This window comes from Gossypium hirsutum, chromosome A01, assembly GCF_007990345.1.
Source record: "Gossypium hirsutum isolate 1008001.06 chromosome A01, Gossypium_hirsutum_v2.1, whole genome shotgun sequence".
In the NCBI taxonomy this organism is placed as follows: Eukaryota; Viridiplantae; Streptophyta; class Magnoliopsida; order Malvales; family Malvaceae; genus Gossypium; species Gossypium hirsutum.
In genome coordinates this window covers 4,035,015-4,056,502 of record NC_053424.1, presented here as the reverse complement: position 1 = coordinate 4,056,502, position 21,488 = coordinate 4,035,015, and the positions used below count along the sequence as shown (strand labels likewise).

The following is a 21,488-nucleotide window of genomic DNA, read 5'->3' as shown; positions in this document are numbered from 1 at the left end:
AATACCAAAATAATACAAAGTAAAAACTATGTACCAAAATGGTACATTTGGGGTGGTGCCGCCTATGGCAGAGGCATGACCACCCCATGTCAGATCAGAAATTACTGTAGTTGCCGGTCAAATTGCGGCCCAGGACTAAAATGTAATAATATAAAGTATTTAGGGACCTGTTATGCAATTGTTCCATTTAGAATGGCTGCTGAAAAAAGGGGGAAGGGGTGCCATTTGACAGTGTGGCGGCACCAAACTTCAAATAGGGCTAATTGCCTTGTAAGTCCTCCTTATTTATTATTTTCTTTTTATTCCCCTTCAAATTACTATATTATTTTTAAACAAGCCCTTAACCTATTTTTGTAGTTAAATAAGCCCTTAACTTATGATTTTTACTCATAAAAGCTCTTTTATTTTAATATTAAAGTAAATATATTTTACCCAAAGTAAAGCTATTTAATGCAAAATTATGGGAAATGATTAAATAGCTTAATTGATAAAAGAAAGAGGGTTTAAAAGGAAAATAGACCCAAGGTCTATTTGGGCTCGACGGCAAGGGCATGAAATCAGCAAGAAAATAAGGAGAATTAAGGGCAAAATTGGAAAATTGCAAAATTTACTTAATAAAGCTAGGACTAAAGTGGAATTATCTAGATTTCTCTTTATTTTTCTGCGTTCTCATCAGAAAAACGCCATGGAGGAGTTCTATTAAGCTAGTTTTTCATATTTTTACTCCAATTAAGTTCAATTCTTGATTATTTCTTGAAATTTTTGTATTTTTGTGACTTTTACAACTAGGTCCATTTGTTGAATTCATTAGTTTTTTATTCTATGAAAGAAATTGAAAGTTTCTATACATATGTTCTGGAAGTATATGATGATTTGGTATGGAATTAGAGCTTTAAATTGTTTATATGTTGATTTTATTGTAAGAATTGAATAGAAAGTGAATGTTTGGGACCTAATTGTAAAAGAGTTTGAAGTTAGAGTTTTATGTGAAAATTATGAATTTCAATAGTTATGAAATAACTTATAATGTTTATGAAAAGTATTAATTGAGAAAATTATCTTAATTGAGGGGTTAATTGAGTAAGGACTGAATTGTATGAATTGTGAAATTTGGGGCAAAATGGAAATCAACATTTTGCACTAAAATTGTTTTGGACAGCAGCAGTAGTCTAACTTTGAAAAATCACCAAAAATTTTAGAAATGGAATTAGAGGATGAATAAAATATGAAATTAAAGCTTATTGAGTCTAGTTTCTTATAGAAGAAATAATGTAAGTAATGGAATTGTAAATCATGAGATATGATAAATTTTGTGAGACAAGGTCAGAATGAATTCGAGATCCCCTGTTCTGACTTTATAAATTCACCATAAATTGTAAAAAAATTATTAAGAGTCATACTTTACATGCATGGATTCCTTATTGAGTCTATTCTCAAGAGAAACAAACGGGAACATCATTCGAATCCTGTACAAGGAGATAATTAATTTTTAGTGAAGAAGGGTCGGAACTGTCAGACAGCAGAATAGGGGAGAATTCAATGAATAAACTGTATTAATTGGCCCAACCAAAAATTATGAAATTTTTATGGTAAGAAGACATATGAGTCTAGTTTCTGGGAAAATTTATGGATTTTAATTTGGATTTTTGTAGCTCAAAATAAAAATAATTTAGTGACTATGACACAGATGGACAGTTTGAATATTTACATAAGTAGATAGTGAAAATTATGGATAATGTTACCTACAAGTGTGTTGTTTATACTAAGGATGTGGATGGAGAGGAGGAGGAGGAAAAATATACATATATATATGAATGACTTGTGTATAAATTGATCACATGCCCGATTATAATCGATGAATGTAGAATTAGAAATGATATAATATTTTATTTGGAATATTTATGAATGTTAATTGTTGAAAATAATTAAATCATGTACAAAAGTTACGAAATTGAACTGAGTAATTCGGAGGAACGGAACGCAGGAAATGAGTACGATCGTTCGGTGAAAAAGATGAATTGACGGTAATTTACCCAAGTAAACCGAGATTCAGCATTTGTTGCGAACTCTCGTGTTTGCTTTCTGTTTAGCTCTTACGAGCTTCCGTTAACTCATATGAGTTTCAGTTAACCCTTTTGGGATTTCAGTTCAGCTCTAATGAGCTTCAGTTAGCCTTCGGGCTTCCGTTTAGCACTTATGTGCTTCAGTTAGCCTTCGGGCTTCCGTTTAGCACTTCTGCGCTTCAGTCAGCCTTCGAGCTTCCGTTTAGCACTTGTGTGCTTCAGTTAGCCTTTGGGTTTCCGTTTAGCACTTGTGTGCTTCAGTTAGCCTCCGGGCTTCCGTTTAGCACTTATGTGCTTCAGCTAAACTTCGGGCTTCAGATCACGAAGGACTCAATTCCGTAAGACATTCTGTAATTTGACAAAGATTGGTAAGTGAGATATGAAATTAGTATTGGCAGACTTACGGTTATTATTGATATTAATCTGAAATAAGTGTACCCATTGATATTTAAATGATTCAAGGGGTAAAGTTCTGATATTAAATAATATGAGCTTGAAATAAATTATTACCGGTATATACCTGAAATATATGGGAATAATGGTACGTGAATTATTAATATAATGAAATGAATGATACATGTTTATAAAGAAACAGCAAAAGAATGATATGTATCATGATAGGTAAAAACGTAATTATCTTTAACATGTTGTTACAAGGAAATTATGTATGTTGAGACGAGCAATAAACTCAAGTGTGATATAATGAGAAAATAAGTTTATCTATGTTGAATTTATATGAATATGTTCAAGTATGTTAACAAGTGTTGCTGTTGATGCTTAGACAAGTGCCAAGCTATTGGTTAAATGGAAAAATGTTTATTTTTGTATGATGTGTTGAAAGGTTAAGCGCTCAAATGAAAATGTACTTGTGCTCGTGAGAGAGTGGCAAGTTTTAAGTTATGCAATATCTTATGAAATGACTTATCATGTGATTAATTGAAAAGAGTTATGTCCAAACGCACTAGCTTGTGGGTATGATGGCATGGTATGCTTATAACCGGTGTGTTATACATAAAGAATGAGTGTGAAAAGTAAAGAAATACATATGAAAATAAAGGAACTCGGAAAAGTTAAAATTTTATTAAGCTAGAGATGATATGTATAAATAATGTTGTGGATTTATTTACTTTGTGAATTGATGAATATAACTTCCTGTATATTGTGTGAACCACACGACCTAGCCACACAGCCTGTGACCCCTTTGCAGTAAAAAAAAAATTTTTGAGTTCTGGGTTAAATCCCAATATATATATTCTGGGCTTCGATGGCTCACATAAGAGACACTATGATTAAATTTGATTGATTTCAGGTATGAATGTTATGTGAAGCGAATCCCTATTCCGACAACGGATACGGGTTAAGGGTGTTACAAGTCCTCCTTATTTATTATTTTCTTTTTATTCTCTTCAAATTACTATATTGTTTTTAAACAAGCCCTTAACCTATTTTTGTAGTTAAATAAGCCCTTAACTTATGATTTTTACTCATAAAAGCCTTTTTATTTTAATATTAAAGTAAATATATTTTACCCAAAGTAAAGCTATTTAAAAAAAATATAAACTAATTCACATTTTAGGTTGATGTGAATAGTTTATTAAATAAAAAATAAAATTTTAAAATTTCTTGAGAGTGCTTATATACATGATATTATTAACTACTCTTTCGAAAATTTTAATTACTTTTTTAGATTTTATGTTGATGTTAAAGTGTATATAATTTTTATTGCATCAACAAAAAATTTAAGATAAAAGCTTGAAATTCAAAATATATTTACTTCAATATTAAAATAAAAGGGCTTTTACGAGTAAAAACTATAAGTTAAGGGCTTATTTAACTGAAAAATATGTTAAGGGCTTGTTTAAAAACAATATAGTGAGTTGAAGGGGGAATAAAAAGAAAATAATAAATAAGGAGGGCTTACAAGGGAATTAGCCCTATTTAAAGTTTGATGCGCCACACTGTCAGGCGGCACCCCTTCCCTTTTTTTTCAACAGCCATTTTAAATGGAACAATTCAATAACAGGTCCCTAAATACTTTATATTATTACATTTTAGTCCTGCACCGCAATTTGACCGATAGCTACAGTAATTTCTGATCTGACATGGGGTGGTCATGCCTCTGCCACAGGCGGCACCACCCCAAATGTACTATTTTGGTACATAGTTTTTACTTTGTATTATTTTAGTATTTTGTTATTTTTTGTCCTATTTTAATAAAAAACTCCATGTAATTATATTAAAAGATTATTTAAAAAGTACATAAGTATTCATCCAATAAAATAAATAAAAAATTATTCAAGCGGATATTGAGTCTGGTCTAGCGTGATGCATGGATTAAAGTGGAACGTGCCTTGCTTGACGGTTCTAACTAATGGTTGTCAGTTGTCACTCTCAGCCACTTCAATGTTTTTGTATTTCTAAGAAGACTTGGAGACTTGCATTGTCTTGGTGGTTCTCATTGTAGTTGGAATTTATTAAAGTGATAAAGGTTTATATTTAGTCTAAATTTATTTAATTTTTTTAATAATATTAAAATTTTATTTTATTTTTGTTTTTCGATAATCAAATTAATAGTAGTAAATTGTAAAATTTATCATCAATAAGTCATTAATTATAATAAATTTTAAACTTAATAACTCAATTTAATACTCTTTCATACATATATGACCAATAATTATTAAAATAAAGATGTATTAAATTATAACATATCCATAATATAAGTGAAAATAACAAATTTACAAAAGAAATGATATAAAAACTAAAAGTGGCTTTGATTGATAAGGTAAATTTTAAGTAATGAAAATCAAAATGTTTTGGGTTCAACAACTATAAAGTGAATGCATTCTTTTTAAAGTTCATATAAAGAGATAAAAATAATATCACGATTTAAAAGTAAAAACTCCCATTGTTGGGTCATGTCATGCCCGCCTTTACTTTATTTCTACTCATTAAAGTCTTTTGTATTTCGTTAACGCTTCTTTTCACATAAAATATTTTATATATACTAAAAATCCTATAGCAAATGCATTCATGTAAAAATCATAAATTTATAATATAAATTTATATATAAAAATAATACATAATAAATAATGAAATATATGATTTGAAATTAAATAATTATAATAATATAAGAAATATTGAATTAAAAAGATTAAATTAAATTGTGCATAAAATATAATTTAAATATATAAGTACATTAGATTAATAATACTAAATGCATTATAATTTTTTATATTTATAAAAAATAATTTTTATAATTTTAATGATTTTTTTTTGTTTTTTTTCTCAATCATTAACAATTACAGAAAAAGGTAATGGAGAATCCAAGCCATTCCACTCTCAAAAACTTGCAGCATAGAATAAACTCTACCAAAGCCAAAAAAAACCAACTTTGCAAAATCCCTTTAACTGAATACATAGTAGCAAAAATAAAACAACTAATCAAACAAAGACAAATATTCCCATTCTCTTTAACACTCTCACCACCGGTGTGACATTGAAAGCACAAAAATTAACTTATCCCTATGAAATAACGAAAAGAATAGTATAAAAGAAGTATATACAAGTAAAATTAGGTATAATTGTTTGTAAAAAAAAATGTAAGAAAGAAACAAAGTAAATATAGAAGGTATATAAGTTTCTAAAAAAACAAGGATATATACAAAACGTAAAATTATATTTACACGTAAATTTAGTAATATATATTATTAAGATTATATTTATAAAGGGCATTTGGAAACAAATAATATATAATTTTACATGTAACAAACTGAGTTAAAGTGATGGAACATATAGATAGTACATACATAAGGATAATAAAATAATGTATACAATATATAAATCGTATGATAAAACAAATGGTTTTTAGAAAGAATATATTATACATATAAATGACTTTAAAGGATAATATATACATTGAAAGAAAAATATTTACATAGATTTATATGAAAGTAATAACATGTACTATGGCAAAAATAATTTAGCATGGGTAATGTACAAATGAAGAAATTTTAATGATAATTGTATGTCCAAAATAATATTGAATAAAGTATGAATTATAAGATTAACTTAATTTTATCATAACTTATATACATAATAATTTTAAAAACACAATTATACAATTATACAAATATATATATATATATATGTATAAGACTATCTTGGTTTTAATAATGGATGCAAATTAAATATAAGTTCTAAATATATGTTTAATAATAACTTAAATAACACACAAAATATGAAGAAATAATAATACATGGCAAGGTATTACACGCATGATAGATTTTTTACATTTAAAAACTTATGTATAAAATAAACACATGTGAAATTAGAAAATTATATGCATATCATTTTGCTCAAAAATACTTAAAAGAAATACTAAATAACATACTAGGATAACATAATAAGGAGACATATTTCAAAAATAACTATTTTATAAATACCAAGATGAATTTTCAAAACAATATCATATGTACATAAAGGCATGTAAATTAAACATAAGTTAAGAAATACTTTAAGTAATTTAGGTATATAAATATATTAACAACACTTATTAATAAGATATTAAAACAATGTAATATAAAAAGAATTTTACAACATGCAAAACAATAGTTATTATAAAAAAACTAAAAAAAGAATGATTAATATACAAATATATGCGAAATATTTAAAGAAATAAGATACATGATGTAAACAATCTAAAATAATTGTACAAATGTACAAACAAAATTATTAACATGGATTAAAGCATACACATATTGAATGTATTCTAAATTAACCGATTATACAAATATAAGACTCAATTAAAAATGCATCAAGGTAAGAAGGACAATTTGTAAATAAAATGACCATAAAATAGATCAATGCATAACATGCATAAATATATAGGGACTAATATTGTAAATCCTCCCAGGCCTGAATCACATCACTGTATCATGGATTAAAATGAAAATGCGCTCAAATCAGCGAGCCAAATTGAAAAAGAAGAAAAAACAAAGCAAAGTAAAAAGGAAGCAGTTGAAGCCCCATGCGAATGCAAAAGGACTTAGCGCGCAAATTAACCATTTGAAGCACCAAAGTGTGGATCCAGCTAATGGCACCGTTTTCAATTCTGCACAATCAATTCTAAAAAACTAAAATCCAATATGCAGCCATTTAAATGCCAATTAAAAAAAAAAAAAACAAAGACCTATTCCCTCTTTTATTTGCCGTTTCAACTTCACATAATGCTCTCAATTTGGGAGGTTCCTTTCAACCTTGGAATCTCCTTTGATTTGATTTCAACAAAACAAAGAGAAGAAAGCCATGGCCTCTTCACACGGTAAGTTTTCCTTCTTTTATTTCTTTCTTTCGGTTTTGAATGTGAAAAATAAACTAAAAAAAAAATAAATCGAAAAGAAAATCAAGAATTTCAAGAACTTTCAATCACTTTTTAATTTCAGTAACTTTTTTTATTTTGGTACGCATGTGTATTTCTGAAAAAAAGAAGAAGATCCCCCATTTACATCGTTTGCATTCGGTTTTATAGCCAAAAAATGAGTAAATAAAAATACAAAAAATCCTTGCTGTAATCTGTTATTGTTTGCTGTCATTTGATATTGTGGTTTTCGTTTGTTGCAGGTGTGCATGGCGTGGAGGAGTTATTTGCGGAACATGGCACGAGTGGAAGAATCAACTAAAGGCTGCGGTGGCTGAAGCTTCTAAGGTTTCTGCTGAAAATTCCCTAGGTGTTTTGGGCTTGGGGTATTTTGGGTTATTTAGGCTAGTTGGATTAAGTTTAATAATTTGAACCCATTATTTTGGTTGCTGGACTATGTAAGAAATGGACATTGGACTATTATTTATATATTTTTTAGTTTTATTTTTTTTGTTTTGGTTTTGGTGTAAGCCCGGGCACAAATTGGGTCTTACAATGACCAATTGTAAAATTGTATAAGGTTAGAAACATTTCATTTTGTTATCTCACCTTTGAGTTTTATATTGGCATGATCAGTTATTATTGTGTGATTGCAGAGCAGAGGAGTCTGAGGGAGAAACTCGGCAATTAACTTTTTTTTAGCTAATTAAAGATGATGTTTTTGTTTAAAAAAAAAAACTTTAATAGCATTTTAGTAGTAATTACTAAAATTACGGCAACAACATTTTAGTAATAATCTCGATTGGGTTAATAAAAAATAGGCGAACTGAGGCATGGACAGATGTATGTGTAACAACACACTGTAAAATCACTTCAGCGCAACTGCCTCTGCTGTTTTCTCTTCTATTATTCTAGTTACTATTTCCGTAATCAAGTTCTATTATGTTTCTAAATTCTGTGAACCTTCTTAAAAATTCCACCTTTGTGGACAAGTAATTTCTTTTCACAAAATTATTAATAAATTTTTTTATAATTTTTTATTAATTAAATTATTTTTGAATTTCGAATTTATTTTTTTATTATTACATATGGATGTTAAGTGACAATTTTTTACTTAGATCAAAATTTTACGTGACACGTTCTGTTGGAGTCACATTTTAATTAATTTTTTAATGATAATATTTTTTTAAACAAAAATGGATGGCCTGCACCGGTTAACTATTTTTGTTTTTTAATAAGGGTTAAATCAAATGTCCATTATACTGATTTGTCAGTGCAACTTAGTCTTCCTCACTTAGGTGACTTTGATTATTCGACTACGACTTTTCGTTATCGCTGAATAAAAGATTAAACTATTTTATTATTAAAATGAAGACTAAAGCGTTAAAAGCTGTTCAGTCTCACACGCTCCTCACAGTCTTCTTAAACACCATTGTTGACTCTCCATTAACTGTTGTTCTTCTTCCCTGCCCAAGTTTTTAGGATGCCACAATCAAAACTAAAACTCCCTTTGTTGGGTCACCTAATGGCTACTTTAGCTTTATTTCTACTTGTATTCCCAGGCGCTTGTCTCGCTAGGCATCGATACCAGGACGGCGGCTCTGTTTTTTGTGGAAATTTGAATATCAGTTATCCATTAGGATTAAAAAACCAACCTCTTCATTCTGGTTACCATAACCTCGAACTCGAGTGTGAGAAGAACAACCGCACCACTTTGGTTTTAGGAAAAGGAAAATTCTTTGTCCAACAAATCTTTTACAAAAATGATTCAATGGGAGCTGTTGATGCGAGCTTGGATATGGATAAGGAGTAAACTGAATTCATTGATTATTAGAAAGAAGCACCAGCTGAGTATTTAACACCAGAAGTGCGTAACTAACTGTTAACTGACTCATAACAACTAACTCAACTAACTAGTTTGACTAGTTTATACAATTAATATTTCTTTCATTCCATAACAAATTGCAACTCCCTTCCTCTCAGTTATACAAATCTTAATCCCTGTGTATCTCCATATGATATTTATGTCTATATATATAATGATTATCTTTCTAGACATGATCATATTAATCGAGCTTTCTTTATGAAAGTTTTAAATTGCACAAAATCAATCAAATTATCTACGTATGTTGATGCCTTTCGTTGTACCACCAAACCCAATTCCTCTTCCCCATTAACTATCAGAGGGCATTGTGGTTTCATGGAGTACCTACAATCGCTGCAGCTATAAACGTTCATTTCAAGACGTGCAAGTTTCTTCAAAGATCTCAGTTCTATATATAGCTTTAGGTTTAGTGTGGTTAATTAGATCATCTGTTAGAATTAAGTGACTCGAATCCTTATTTAAATAAAATACAGTGATAAAATAAAATAAAAGAAAAAACCATATAGAATTACACTTCTTTTATTTTATTTTAGAATAAGATTTTTTAAACCTTATTAAATTCCATCTATTTGATATTGATTAGAATAAGGTATTTCAGTTTTACTAGAATATGACTTTACAAGCCTATAAATAGACATAGTCTATCCTCTTGTAATTATTCGAATTCGACATAGTGAATTTTCTTCTCTTCTGCCCATGGTTTTTTCTCGAAATGGTTTCCACGTAAAAATCTGTGTGTTTATTTTATTTTATTTTTAACAAATTGGTATCAGAGCTTCCGGGTTGTTCATCTCGATCACGGTAATGGTGTCTTTAAAGTATAAAATTCTGCTGTTGGTTCGCAACACCAGATTTGCATTGTGGCAGATTAAGATGCAAGCAGTTCTTGCGCAGATGGATCTGGAGGATGCCCTGCTAGGGATAGATAAGATGCCTTCGACATTAACAGATGAAGAGAAGAAGCATAAGGATCGAAAGGCATTAACACAATCACATCTGCATTTGTCCAATGAAATTTTGCAAGATATGATGAAAGAGAAAACCGCCGCTGCATTATGGAAGAGGCTAGAACAAACATGTATGTCGAAATCTCTAACAAGCAAGTTGCATATGAAGCAACGTCTTTATGCTCATTATTTAGAGGAAGGTGCGTCTGTACATGAACACTTAACAGTGTTTAAAGAAATTTTCTCAAACTTGGAGGCCATGGAGGTTTAGTATGATAAGGAAGATCTAGGGTTGATTCTACTTTGTTCGTTGCCCCCGTCTTATTCAACCTTTAGAGACACGATTTTATATAGCCGCGAGTCTCTCATAGTTGATGAGGTTTATGATTCTTTGACCTCGTATGATAAGATGAAGCATCTTGTGGTTAAACCCCACTCTCAAGGAGAGGGTCTCATTGTTCGTGGGAGACAAGATCGGAATGCTGATGATGATCGTGGAAGGACATAGGAACGGAATCCTCGCGGTAAATTTAAGGGTAGATCAAAGTCTTCAAACAGAGGTAAAACTTGCAACTTCTGCAAAAAGAAAGGGCACATTAAATCTGAGTGCTACAAGTTACAGAATAAGATTAAAAGGGAGCCTGCGAATCAAAAAGGAAAAACAACTAAAAAATTTCGGTGAAGCTGATGTTGTAGAAGACTACAACGATGGTGAACTTCTAGTCGTTTCTGTCAGTGATTCTAAAGTAAGCGAGGAGTGGATATTTGATTCAGGCTGCACCTTCCACATGAGTCCCAATCGGGATTGGTTTACAACTTACGAAACAGTGTCTGAAGGTGTTGTTTTGATTGGAAATAATGCTTCGTGTAAAATCGTAGGTGTTGGAACAATTAAAGTTAAGATGTTTGATGGAGTTGTCAGAACACTTAGTGACGTACGACATGTTCCAGAATTGAAAAGAAATTTAATTTCGTTGAGTACTCTTGATTCAAAAGGGTACAGATACACAGCTAAAAGTGGGGTTTTAAAGATTTCCAAAGGTTCCCTTGTTGTGATGAAAGGGCAGAGAAAGATTGCCAAGTTATATGTTGCAAGGTCTTACTATTACTGGTGATGCAGCTGTCGCTTCCTCTTCCTTGTCAGATGATGATATTACTAAACTTTGGCATATGCGCCTAGGGCATATGAGTGAGAATGGCATGGCAAAATTGAGCAAAAAAGAACTTCTTAAGGGGCAAGGAATTTGCAAACTGAATTTTTGTGAGCACTGTGTTTTGGGGAAGCAAAAGAGAGTTCGATTCACCAGAGGAATCCATAACACGAAGGGAACGTTCGAGTATATTCATTCTGATCTGTGGGGGCCATCCAGAGTGCCTTCGAGAGGTAAAGCTAATTATATGCTAACCTTTATTAATGATTTTTCTAGAAAAGTTTGGGCGTTCTTCCTGAAGCAGAAAAGGGATGTGTTTTCCGCATTTAAGTCTTGGAAAATTATGATTGAAAAACAGACCGGAAAACAAATAAAATACCTCCGCACAGACAATGGCTTAGAGTTCTGTTCGATGAGTTTAATAGATTGTGCAAGTCAGAAGGGATCGTGAGACACTTGACAGTTCACCATACTCCACAGCAAAATGGCGTTGCAGAACGAATGAACAAAACGATCATGGAGAAGGTTCGATGTATGTTTTCAAATACCAACTTACCAAAGTCGTTTTGGGCAGAAGCAGCCTCTAATGCATGTTTTTTGATCAACCGATCTCCATCCGTTGCCATTGAGAAAAAGACTCCACAAGAGGTATGGTTTGGTAATCCTGCTAATTATTCTGATTTAAAGATTTTTGGGTATCCTGCGTATGCCTATGTTGATAATGGAAAATTGGAACCGAGATCCATTAAATGCGTTTTTCTTGGTTATAAAGCTGATGTAAAACGGTATAAGTTTTGGTGTCCTGAAAATAAAAAAGTTGTGATTAGCAGAGATGTTGTTTTTGATGAAATTGCTATGCTACCTAACTTATCTCTTAAAGACTCTTCCAATAAAGAAAATCAAAAGCAGGTGGAGCATCAGATTAATACAGAGTCGACTCCTTAAGCTAGTACAAAAATTGAGAATAGAGTTGCTTATTCACCGCAATACTCTATCGCCAAAAACACAACTAGAAGAGAAATTAAACCTCTAAAGAAGTATGCTGAGGTTGACCTAGTTGCTTATGCTTTAAATGTGGCTGAAGATATAGATACGAATCAAGAGCCATCTAATTATTCTGAGGCGGTTAGTTGTAAAGACTCAGAAAAGTGGATGTTTTCCATGCAAGAGGAGATGGAATCACTCCACAAAAATAGAACATGGGATCTTGTAAAACTTCCTAAAGGTAAAAAGGATGTTTGTTGTAAATGGGTGTTTAAAAAGAAAGAAGGGACTCTAGGAGTTGCAGAACCCAGATATAAAGCAAGGCTTGTTGCAAAGGGTTACAGTCAAATTCCAGGAGTGGACTTCACAGATGTGTTCTCCCCAGTTGTTAAGCATAGTTCAATTCAAGCTTTGCTTGGTATTGTGGCCATGCATGATTTGGAGCTTGAGCAGTTAGATGTAAAAACTGCATTTTGCATAGAGAACTTGAGGACGATGTTAGCATGCAACAATCAGAGGGTTTTACAGTCTCAGAAAAAGAGGACTATGTTTGCTTGCTAAAAAAGTCCCTTTACGGTTTGAAATAGTCACCAAGACAGTGGTACAAGAGGTTTGATTCCTTTATGACTTCTCATAATTTCAAAAGAAGTAGTTTTGACAGTTGTGTTTACTTTAAGAAAAACAGTGATGGTTCTTTTGTGTATCTACTTCTTCATGTTGATGACATGTTGATAGTAGAAAAAGATAAATGAGAGATAAGAAAGGTCAAAACCCAACTAAGTGAAGAATTTGAGATGAAAGATTTAGGACCAGCAAAAAAGATACTTGGTATGGAGATTCTCAGAGATAGAAAAACAAGTAAATTGTACCTAAGTCAGAAGGGGTACATTGAGAAAGTTCTTTGCAGGTTTAATATGCAGAGTGCTAAGCCTGTTAGTACTCCTTTAGCAGCCCGTTTCAGACTTTCATCGGCTTTGCCTCCACAATTAGATGATGAGATTGAGTACATGTCACATGTTCCATACTCTAGTGCAGTGGGATCTCTCATATATGCTATGGTTTGTTCACGTCCAAATTTATCATATGCAGTTAGTGCAGTTAGCAGATATATGGCGAATCCCGGTAAAGAACATTGGAAAGCAGTTCAGTGGATTTTAAGATATTTATGAGGTACTACTGATGTTGGCTTACAGTTTGGAAGAACTAGAGATGGAGTCATTGGATATGTTGATACTGATTTTGCTGGAGACCTTGATAGAAGAAGATCTCTCACAGGTTATGTCTTTACCATTGGAGGTTGTGCAATCAGTTGGAAAGCCACTTTGCAAACTACATTCGCATTGTCTACCACTGAAGCTGAGTACATAGCGATTAATGAGGCTTGTAAAGAAGCTATTTGGTTGAAGGGACTCTTTAGTGAACTCAATGAAGACCTTCAAATCAGCACAGTATTTTGTGACAGTCAGAGTGCCATCTTTCTTACAAAAGATCAAATGTTTCATGAGAGAACAAAACACATTGATGTTTGGTATCATTTCGTGATATTATTGCTCGTGGTGATATAGTTGTGAGCAAAATTAGTACTCATGAAAATCCTGCAGATATGATGACTAAGTCACTTCCTATAACCAAGTTTGAGCATTGCTTAGACTTGGTTGGTGTTCATTGTTGAAGTTAAAACCCTTAAGGGGTTTTGTGGAAGAGGTGGAGAGCTTGTTCGTTGAGAGTTTACGATGAAGAACTTGTTCATTGAGAATTCGTGTCAAGATGGAGATTGTTAGACTTAAGTGACCCGAATCCTTATTTAAATAAAATACAGTGATAAAATAAAATAAAAGAAGAATCCATATAGAATTACACTTCTTTTATTTTATTTTAGAATAAGGTTTTTTAAACCTTATTAAATTTCATCTATTTGATATTGATTAGAATAAGGTATTTCAATCTTACTAGAATATGGCTTTACAAGCCTATAAATAGACATAGTCTATCCTCTTGTAATTATTCGAATTCGACATAGTGAATTTTCTTCTTTCTGACCGTGGTTTTTTCCCGAAAGGGTTTCCACGTAAAAATCTGTGTTTTTTTTTAATTTTATTTTTAACATCATCAAATTGAGATATTTTGGTTTAAAGCAATTGCCTCTACCTTATTCTTCTACTGCTAGCTAAGTATCATGCTTTAGTACTCGAAATTTATAATTCCTTCCAACTTAATTGGTACAGTTGTTGTCACTAAAAAATTTGTGCTTATGTAAAGAGTTTGGTTTTATATGCAACAAATGATGGTTTTAAACTCTAATGTTTGATATGTAATTAGTACACAGCTAATTTGTTAATAGTAAAACATTTAATAAGTTTTGAATCAAACCCACCAATCTGTTTCTTTGGGTGTATTCATATTGCAGATTGAATGAAGTTAAAATTGGTTTGAGAAGATACTGAAAGAGCTTTGAACATTTCATTTTCCATCGGCCCTATCGACCCCTTGCTAATGAAATGTATAAAAGTATGATTTGCAGAGTTTATTTGCATGTTTATATTTTACTATTTTGTTCTTTAATTATAATGATATACATATCTTTTATCTTTGTATTTCTACAGCAATTTATGATCACTCTATTGAAGCAACAGGTATGTTTGTGGACTCAAATTTTATATATACGAAAACAATGCACAATAGAAACAATAATCCAAGATATTTCTCTTGATTTAAAAGTGAAAAAATCTATAAAAGGCACATTAAAAAGATCTATCTTAATTTTATCTTCGTTTGGTATTGAACAAGAAACACAATGCATCAATGATGGTATAAAATAAGTCAACTGCTATCTAAAAATTAATTACATAAATTAATAAAGTGCATCACTCTTCCAAATACCTGTCATATTATAGACTTTTTTTAAGAATGTAGGTTATATGTTATTTGATTTATTTCAAGTACTAATTTACTACCTTGTGTTTCTACAAAGTTGGAGTTATCTTATTCAGGCCTTTCTCTGGGATATTTTGCTTGCTTGCTCTTGTTATGTATAAATTGAGAAGGAGACACTTATCCATGGATGATATCATCGAAGACTTCCTTCAAAGTTAAAATAATCTAGTGCCGATTAGGTATTCTTTTAAAGAAATCATAAAAATGACTAGAAGTTTTAAAGAAAAATTAGGTGAAGGGGGTTATGGTTCGGTGTTTAAGGGAAAGCTTCGTAGTGGACATCATGCGGCTGTAAAACTATTAGATATGTTAAAGGGTAACGGCCAAGATTTCATAAATGAAGTTGCTTCTATTGGGAGAATTCATCATGCCAATATGACAAAACTTACTGGATTTTGCGTAGAGAGATCAAAGCAAGCTTTGGTATATGACTTCATGTCAAATGGATCTTTAGATAAAATCATATTTTCCAAAGAAAACACATATACTTTGGGTTGGAAAAAAAATATTTGATATTGTACTTGGGGTGGCTCAAGGAATAGACTACTTGCATCAAGGATGTGAGAGGCAAATTTTACATTTTGATATCAAGCCACACAACATTCTTCTAAATGAGAATTTTATTTCAAAAGTTTCAGATTTTGGTCTTGCTAAATTGTATTCGGTAGATGATAGTTTTGTCTCTCTCACTGTAGCACGAGGGACAATAGGATATATTGCTCCTGAATTGATTTACAAAAATCTTAGAGGTATCTCATACAAAGCCGATGTTTATAGCTTTGGAATGCTACTGATGGAAATGGTAGGAAGAAGAAAGAATGTGAATGCATTCGCTGACCACACTAGTCAGATATATTTTCCAGCTTGGATTTATGATCGATTGGATCACGGAGAGGACATAGAGTTTGGAGATGTTTCTGATGCTGAAAAAGTAATGGTGAGGAAGATGATAATAACAACATTTTGGTGTATACAATTATTGCCGACTAATCGTCCTTCAATGAGTAAAGTCTTGAAAATGCTTGAAACTGATGTTGAACTCCTTGAGATGCCTCCTAAGCCATTTTATCAACTTCCTCTTGAAACATCAATAGAAGTTCATAGTGGTAAGAACTTAAATGATGAGACAAGTACTTCACTGGAGACTGTTACTAATGACCAATTCTAAAATTGTATAAGATTAGAAATATTTCATTTTGTTACCTCACCTTTGAGTTTTATATTATTTATAAGAATTTGTTAAGGTTTGTGACTAATTTTATCTGGAGGAAGTATGAAGCTCAGTCTGGAACTTAAGCAACAAAATAATAAATCTGGATAAAGAATGAAGAGAACCTTGAAAAACAGAATGAAAGCAAAGAAAGAGAGTAGTTTTGGATGAAATTCTAATGAATTTTCATTAACTTGAATGAAGGCTAAAAGCCAATACATATACCAGACACAAGCTGGTCAAAATGAACAAATTTCACCTAAACAAACACCTACTACCACTAAGCAACATTGAAACTTGTAAAACATTGCTTGTACACTTTGCAAGTTGATTTATCAGCTCAATGCTACCTAACTGTGTCATTCACTTACTTTGAATATGACTAAGTTACAAAATATTGATTGAAGTAACAAAATGAAACTGAAATAGAACAGTAGCATTAACATCCTCAGTTGCATGTATTTCATCCGGTAATGTTGTAGCAGCTTGATCTATTTCTTCATACTTCATCTGCATAACTTACGTTGCATGAATTTCTCCTTGGTTGCATGAGCTGCATGGAGGCCAACTTCAACAGAATTGCTGGCATGATCACCTATTATTGTGTGGTTGCAGAGCAAGAGGAGTCTGAGGGAGAAACTCTGCAATTAAAGCAATGATTCATTGGCCGGTGGTGAGTCAGAGTATACTTCATGGTGACAAAGATGCTGGATGTCTTGTTTCCATTTTTGTTGTTACAATGCTCGAGTTGAAGTATTTCTACACTTTGAGTGTGATGTCTTGTCTTTCTTTTAATCATTTTTGTTGTTGTGTTTGTGAATGTTGGCATTATTGTTTTTGTTGCCTGTCTAGTTTTCTTACAAAAACAATTAAGTTCCTTTTTTGTTGTTTTTGTAAGAATTAATTCTCCACAATTTTATAAGAATTAATTATTGTCCATGAGCTTTGAGTAAGTTACTCTTTCTCCACAATTAATGCTTCTTTTCAAAAAGAAATATACTTCATATATTTCCCTGACTTAGTTAGGAACTTAATTGTTAATCCCATTGTTCTTCTTCCCGACCCAAATGTTTAGGATGCCACAACTAATAGCAAAACTCCCATTGTCGGGTCACCTCATGGCCGCCTTTGCTTTATTTCTACTTATATTCCCAGGTGCTTGTGTCTCTAGGCATTGAAACCAGGATTGTGGCTTTTTTTTTTCTCTTCTAAGTTTGAATATTAGATATCCCTTCCAATTAAAAAATCAACGTCGTCAGTAGGGTTACCACAAAGCCTTGAGCTTGAGTGTGAGAATAATTGCACTACTTTGGTTTTAAGATAAGAGAAATTATATGTTCAAGAATTTTTTTATGAAAATTATACAATGCAAGTGGTTGATGCGGGCCTAGACAAGGATGATTGCAATCCCTTTCCTTCTTTTTCTGTATATGATCTTCCTTATCTCTGGGAAGTTCGTATCATGACTATTCTAATGGTTATTCATATGATGCCAACATTATGTATATAGTTAATTGCACGAATCCTACAAAATCATATCTCTATTTTGATGCCATTTGTTGTATTACCAAATCCAATATCTCTTCCCTTCCAACTTTCTACTCCTATTTTTTAAATGGACATACCATTGCATCTGATTTCCATCAATTTTGCATTGTGGAAGCCGAAGTTCCAATTTGATTTATAATATAACAAACATGTCTACGTTGGATATCAAAGAAAAGCTATAGGAGGGTATTTTTCTTTCATGAGATTACTGCTATTACCAGAGCTGCTCCTACGAAAACAAACTTTGATTTCGGTATGAGCGAGTTTCTTGATGTGTTTAGAACATCTTTCTTTTTTGATAGGCCAGTTTAGAACATCTGCCTCTGCTTTTTGATATGTAAGTTTCATTATGCTAATTAATTATATCTTTAATAAAATAATTATAGTTGTTAACTCAACACAGGATTTTGAACATGATTTTCAATAGTGTAAATCCTTAAGAATTTAGGAAAATGTCCAAGTGTACTACTTATGATGCTTGGATTATTCTCAAAACTCCAAACTCCACATGAAAGGACAATGCTTCAAATGTTAAGTACCAAGTTTGAGAAATGAGAATGTCAGAACATGAAAGTCTTTCAATTTTTTATGCCAAATTATGTAGTGGCGGGCCCATTGAATAAGATTGTAATGTATGGACTTCAATGATAATCTTACTGTTTTTGTGTAATGGCTTTCATTTCTCTATTTTGATCTCTGTTTATTATTTGAGCTTTATTCATCTCCATCTTACACTTCTTTTTATAAGGTTTAGAAGAATTAAAAATGGTCTCGAAGCAACAACTAGATAGGATTCATTCATCAATTTGTTTGGTCAAAAACAATATAATAGACGAAAAAAAGGGGGGGAGGTAATGGTTGTTCATTAACTTTTTCTTGGAGGTCCAAATGTTATGCCTATCTATCAGTTCTAAACACATAATAATGCTACTTTTCTATTTTTCAGAAATAGGAAGCAAGGAAAAGAAAAGAAAAAAACAGAGAGAAGAGAGTGTCGTAACCATTTTTTTTGAAAAAACGGGAATCGACTTAGATTTTTGGAAATGAAAACGAATAGAGGAGTCGCCACCAATCTTTTTTGATGAGGTGTGATCGGATCACCTTAAATTAATCATTTTAATAAAAGTTAAGATTTACTAAAACGATAATTTTTGGTCTACGAAAATTAGAAAATGAGTTCGGGAGTCAGTTACGCACGAGGAAGGATTAGCACCCTCGATACGCCCAAAATTGGTACCTAGTTGATTAATTAGTGTCTTAGTGTCGAAAATTTGAAAACTTGAAAGAATTTAAAATACGATCCCTTTTTGTAAAGAAAATGCTCAAATGTTAAAGACCTTCTTGTCTCACAATATAAAATGTCACATCCAGTAAGTTAGGACACGACATATTGAATTTTCGAGAGCGAGCTTTCCTTTTAAATAAAAATTCGTGTATTTCAAAAGGTTATTCAGTTAGTTAAGGTGAACGAGGAAAATCGATACCCAGTAAGTTAGGGCACGTTTCCTCGAATTTTCGAACACCGAATATTGCCTTTACTTGCAAAAATCTTAGTTCGAGGTAACAAAATGCCATACCCGGTAAGTTAGGGCACAACACCTCGTATCTCCGAGAATAAGCATTTTTCAAAACTCATGTCGCGATTTAAAAGAGTATTCCGTTATTTAGGTTAAAGGAGAAAAATCGAAACCTAGTAAGTTAGGGCACGATTGTCTCGAATTACCAAATACAGAATATTACTTTTATGAAAGAATTATTATTGGGTTGGATATAATGATAATAATAATAATATTAAAGTAAAGTAAATAATAATACTATATATAAAACTATATATATATGTATATAATAGAAATACACACTACTATATAATAATAACAATAAATATAGAAATACAAAAAGCAAATATAATAAAAATATTAAATTAAAGTAATAAAAAACAATACTATATATAAATATATATACATAAAAATATACACTAATATATAATAATAATAGTAATAGCAAAAATAATAAAAATATGAGTAATATTAATAATATATTAGAATACAAAAGTAAAGTAATAACAATAGGGGTGATAATAATAATAATAATACAAACAATAATACATATATATACATATATAATAATAGTAGTTAGAAATAAAAAATAATAGAAGTAACAATAATGATAGTAATAATATAAATAAATATAGAGATGGTATATATAATATAATAATAATATAAATAATAATATATACATGAGAAATAATAATAATAATATAAATAATAGTAAGAATGATAAAATAAAAAAAATAAAACAAAGCTCTCAACTCTCTCCCTCTTTCCCCATTCCGCCCATGGTCTGGTCAGTACCCAGGCGCCGTACCGGCGCCGTCCGCCGTCTTTGCCGTACGGTGGCCGGAATTTAAAAAATGTATTATTTTTTATTTTCTTTTTTATTTTTATATCTAAATATATGTATACTATTTTTAAAAGAAAAGAAAAAAAGAAAAAAATGTTTATATGTACAAAAAAAGTGAAAATAAAAAGGAAAAAGAAATAAAAACCTTAACGCGTTTGAATCTTTTGTTCTTCAATACTCGCTTTTTTTTATTTCAGATTTGCTTGCAAACCTTTTGCTTTTACATTCTTCTCTTTTTTTTTGTATCAAAAAAACCTTTCAAAAATACAATTCTTTCCTCCTCCCATTTTACAATGGACTTTTGGTTTTTGCTTTTATAGCCATCTTACATACATTTCTTATCATTCTATGTCTCTTCTCCATTTGATGGTGTAGGTGGAAGTGGGAGACAAGGTGGTGGAGTAGTTGCAAGTGGGAGGCAAGGTGGTGGAGTAGGTGCAAGTGGGAGGCAAGGTGGCTAGGGTTTTGTCTTTTTTTTTTTAAATAAGTTTAGGTTGTATTAGGCTAGGGTTTTTATTATTTGGGCTTAGTTTTGGGTCGATTTTGTAATCGGGTTTGTGAATTGGGTAGGATTTAGGTTTGATTTTAATTTGTTGGGCCGGGCAAATTTGGGCTTCTACAGTTGCCCCTCTTTGCTCATTGTCGTGTAACGAGAATGGAGCAAAGACTTAAAAATGGCCAAATTTACCTGGTCTCACCCGGTCTCGACTTCTTCTGTGCTCCACTTCTTCATGTAGCCTCACTTCAGTCTATTACATCTTGATGCTCCGATCTATTCCATTGTAACTTCAGAAAAATAAGACTTGTGACTTTAATCTTCTCCGCCGAAACTTCAAGGAGATCTGCTGTGGCTTTTAACCGCTCCAAGCCATTTCAAGGAGAAGAGATCCGTTGAAACTTCAAGGAGGTATGAATAGTGGCTTCGAGCCTCTCCAGTGCCATTTCAGGGAGAAGAAAGTTGTAATTTTCAGCTTGGTACCCTACTGCTTAAGGGTTTAAGGCCTATCATC

General features: G+C 31.6%; 1 protein-coding gene and 2 long non-coding RNA genes across 3 annotated transcripts; 2 read left to right on the top strand and 1 right to left on the bottom strand.

The window, feature by feature from the left end:
• Positions 1 to 6,907: 6,907 nt before the first annotated feature.
• On the bottom strand, positions 6,908 to 7,393 carry LOC121204464 (uncharacterized). Its single transcript, XR_005899383.1, has 2 exons — positions 7,252 to 7,393; positions 6,908 to 7,173 (listed from the first exon to the last, which is right to left on the bottom strand). It is a non-coding gene; the product is annotated as an uncharacterized lncRNA (long non-coding RNA).
• Positions 7,221 to 8,042, top strand: LOC107933875 (uncharacterized). Its single transcript, XR_001693734.2, has 2 exons — positions 7,221 to 7,383; positions 7,683 to 8,042. It is a non-coding gene; the product is annotated as an uncharacterized lncRNA (long non-coding RNA).
• Positions 8,043 to 15,524: 7,482 nt separating this feature from the next.
• On the top strand, positions 15,525 to 20,939 carry LOC107933879 (rust resistance kinase Lr10-like). The gene is made up of 3 exons (XM_041116517.1): positions 15,525 to 15,813; positions 15,959 to 16,450; positions 20,854 to 20,939. Exons 1-3 carry the CDS (start codon positions 15,525 to 15,527, stop codon positions 20,937 to 20,939), a joined length of 867 nt encoding a protein of 288 aa, XP_040972451.1.
• Positions 20,940 to 21,488: the final 549 nt, after the last annotated feature.

What these genes read in the sequence shown, in the direction of transcription:
- LOC107933879 (XM_041116517.1), top strand. Translation starts at nt 15,525, where the DNA reads ATGACTAGAAGTTTTAAAGAAAAATTAGGTGAAGGGGGTTATGGTTCG. An exon ending in AGAAAACACATATACTTTGG is followed by an intron (nt 15,814 to 15,958) that starts GTTGGAAAAAAA and finishes CAAAAGTTTCAG; the next exon opens with ATTTTGGTCTTGCTAAATTG. An exon ending in GAACTTAAATGATGAGACAA is followed by an intron (nt 16,451 to 20,853) that starts GTACTTCACTGG and finishes TTGATGGTGTAG; the next exon opens with GTGGAAGTGGGAGACAAGGT.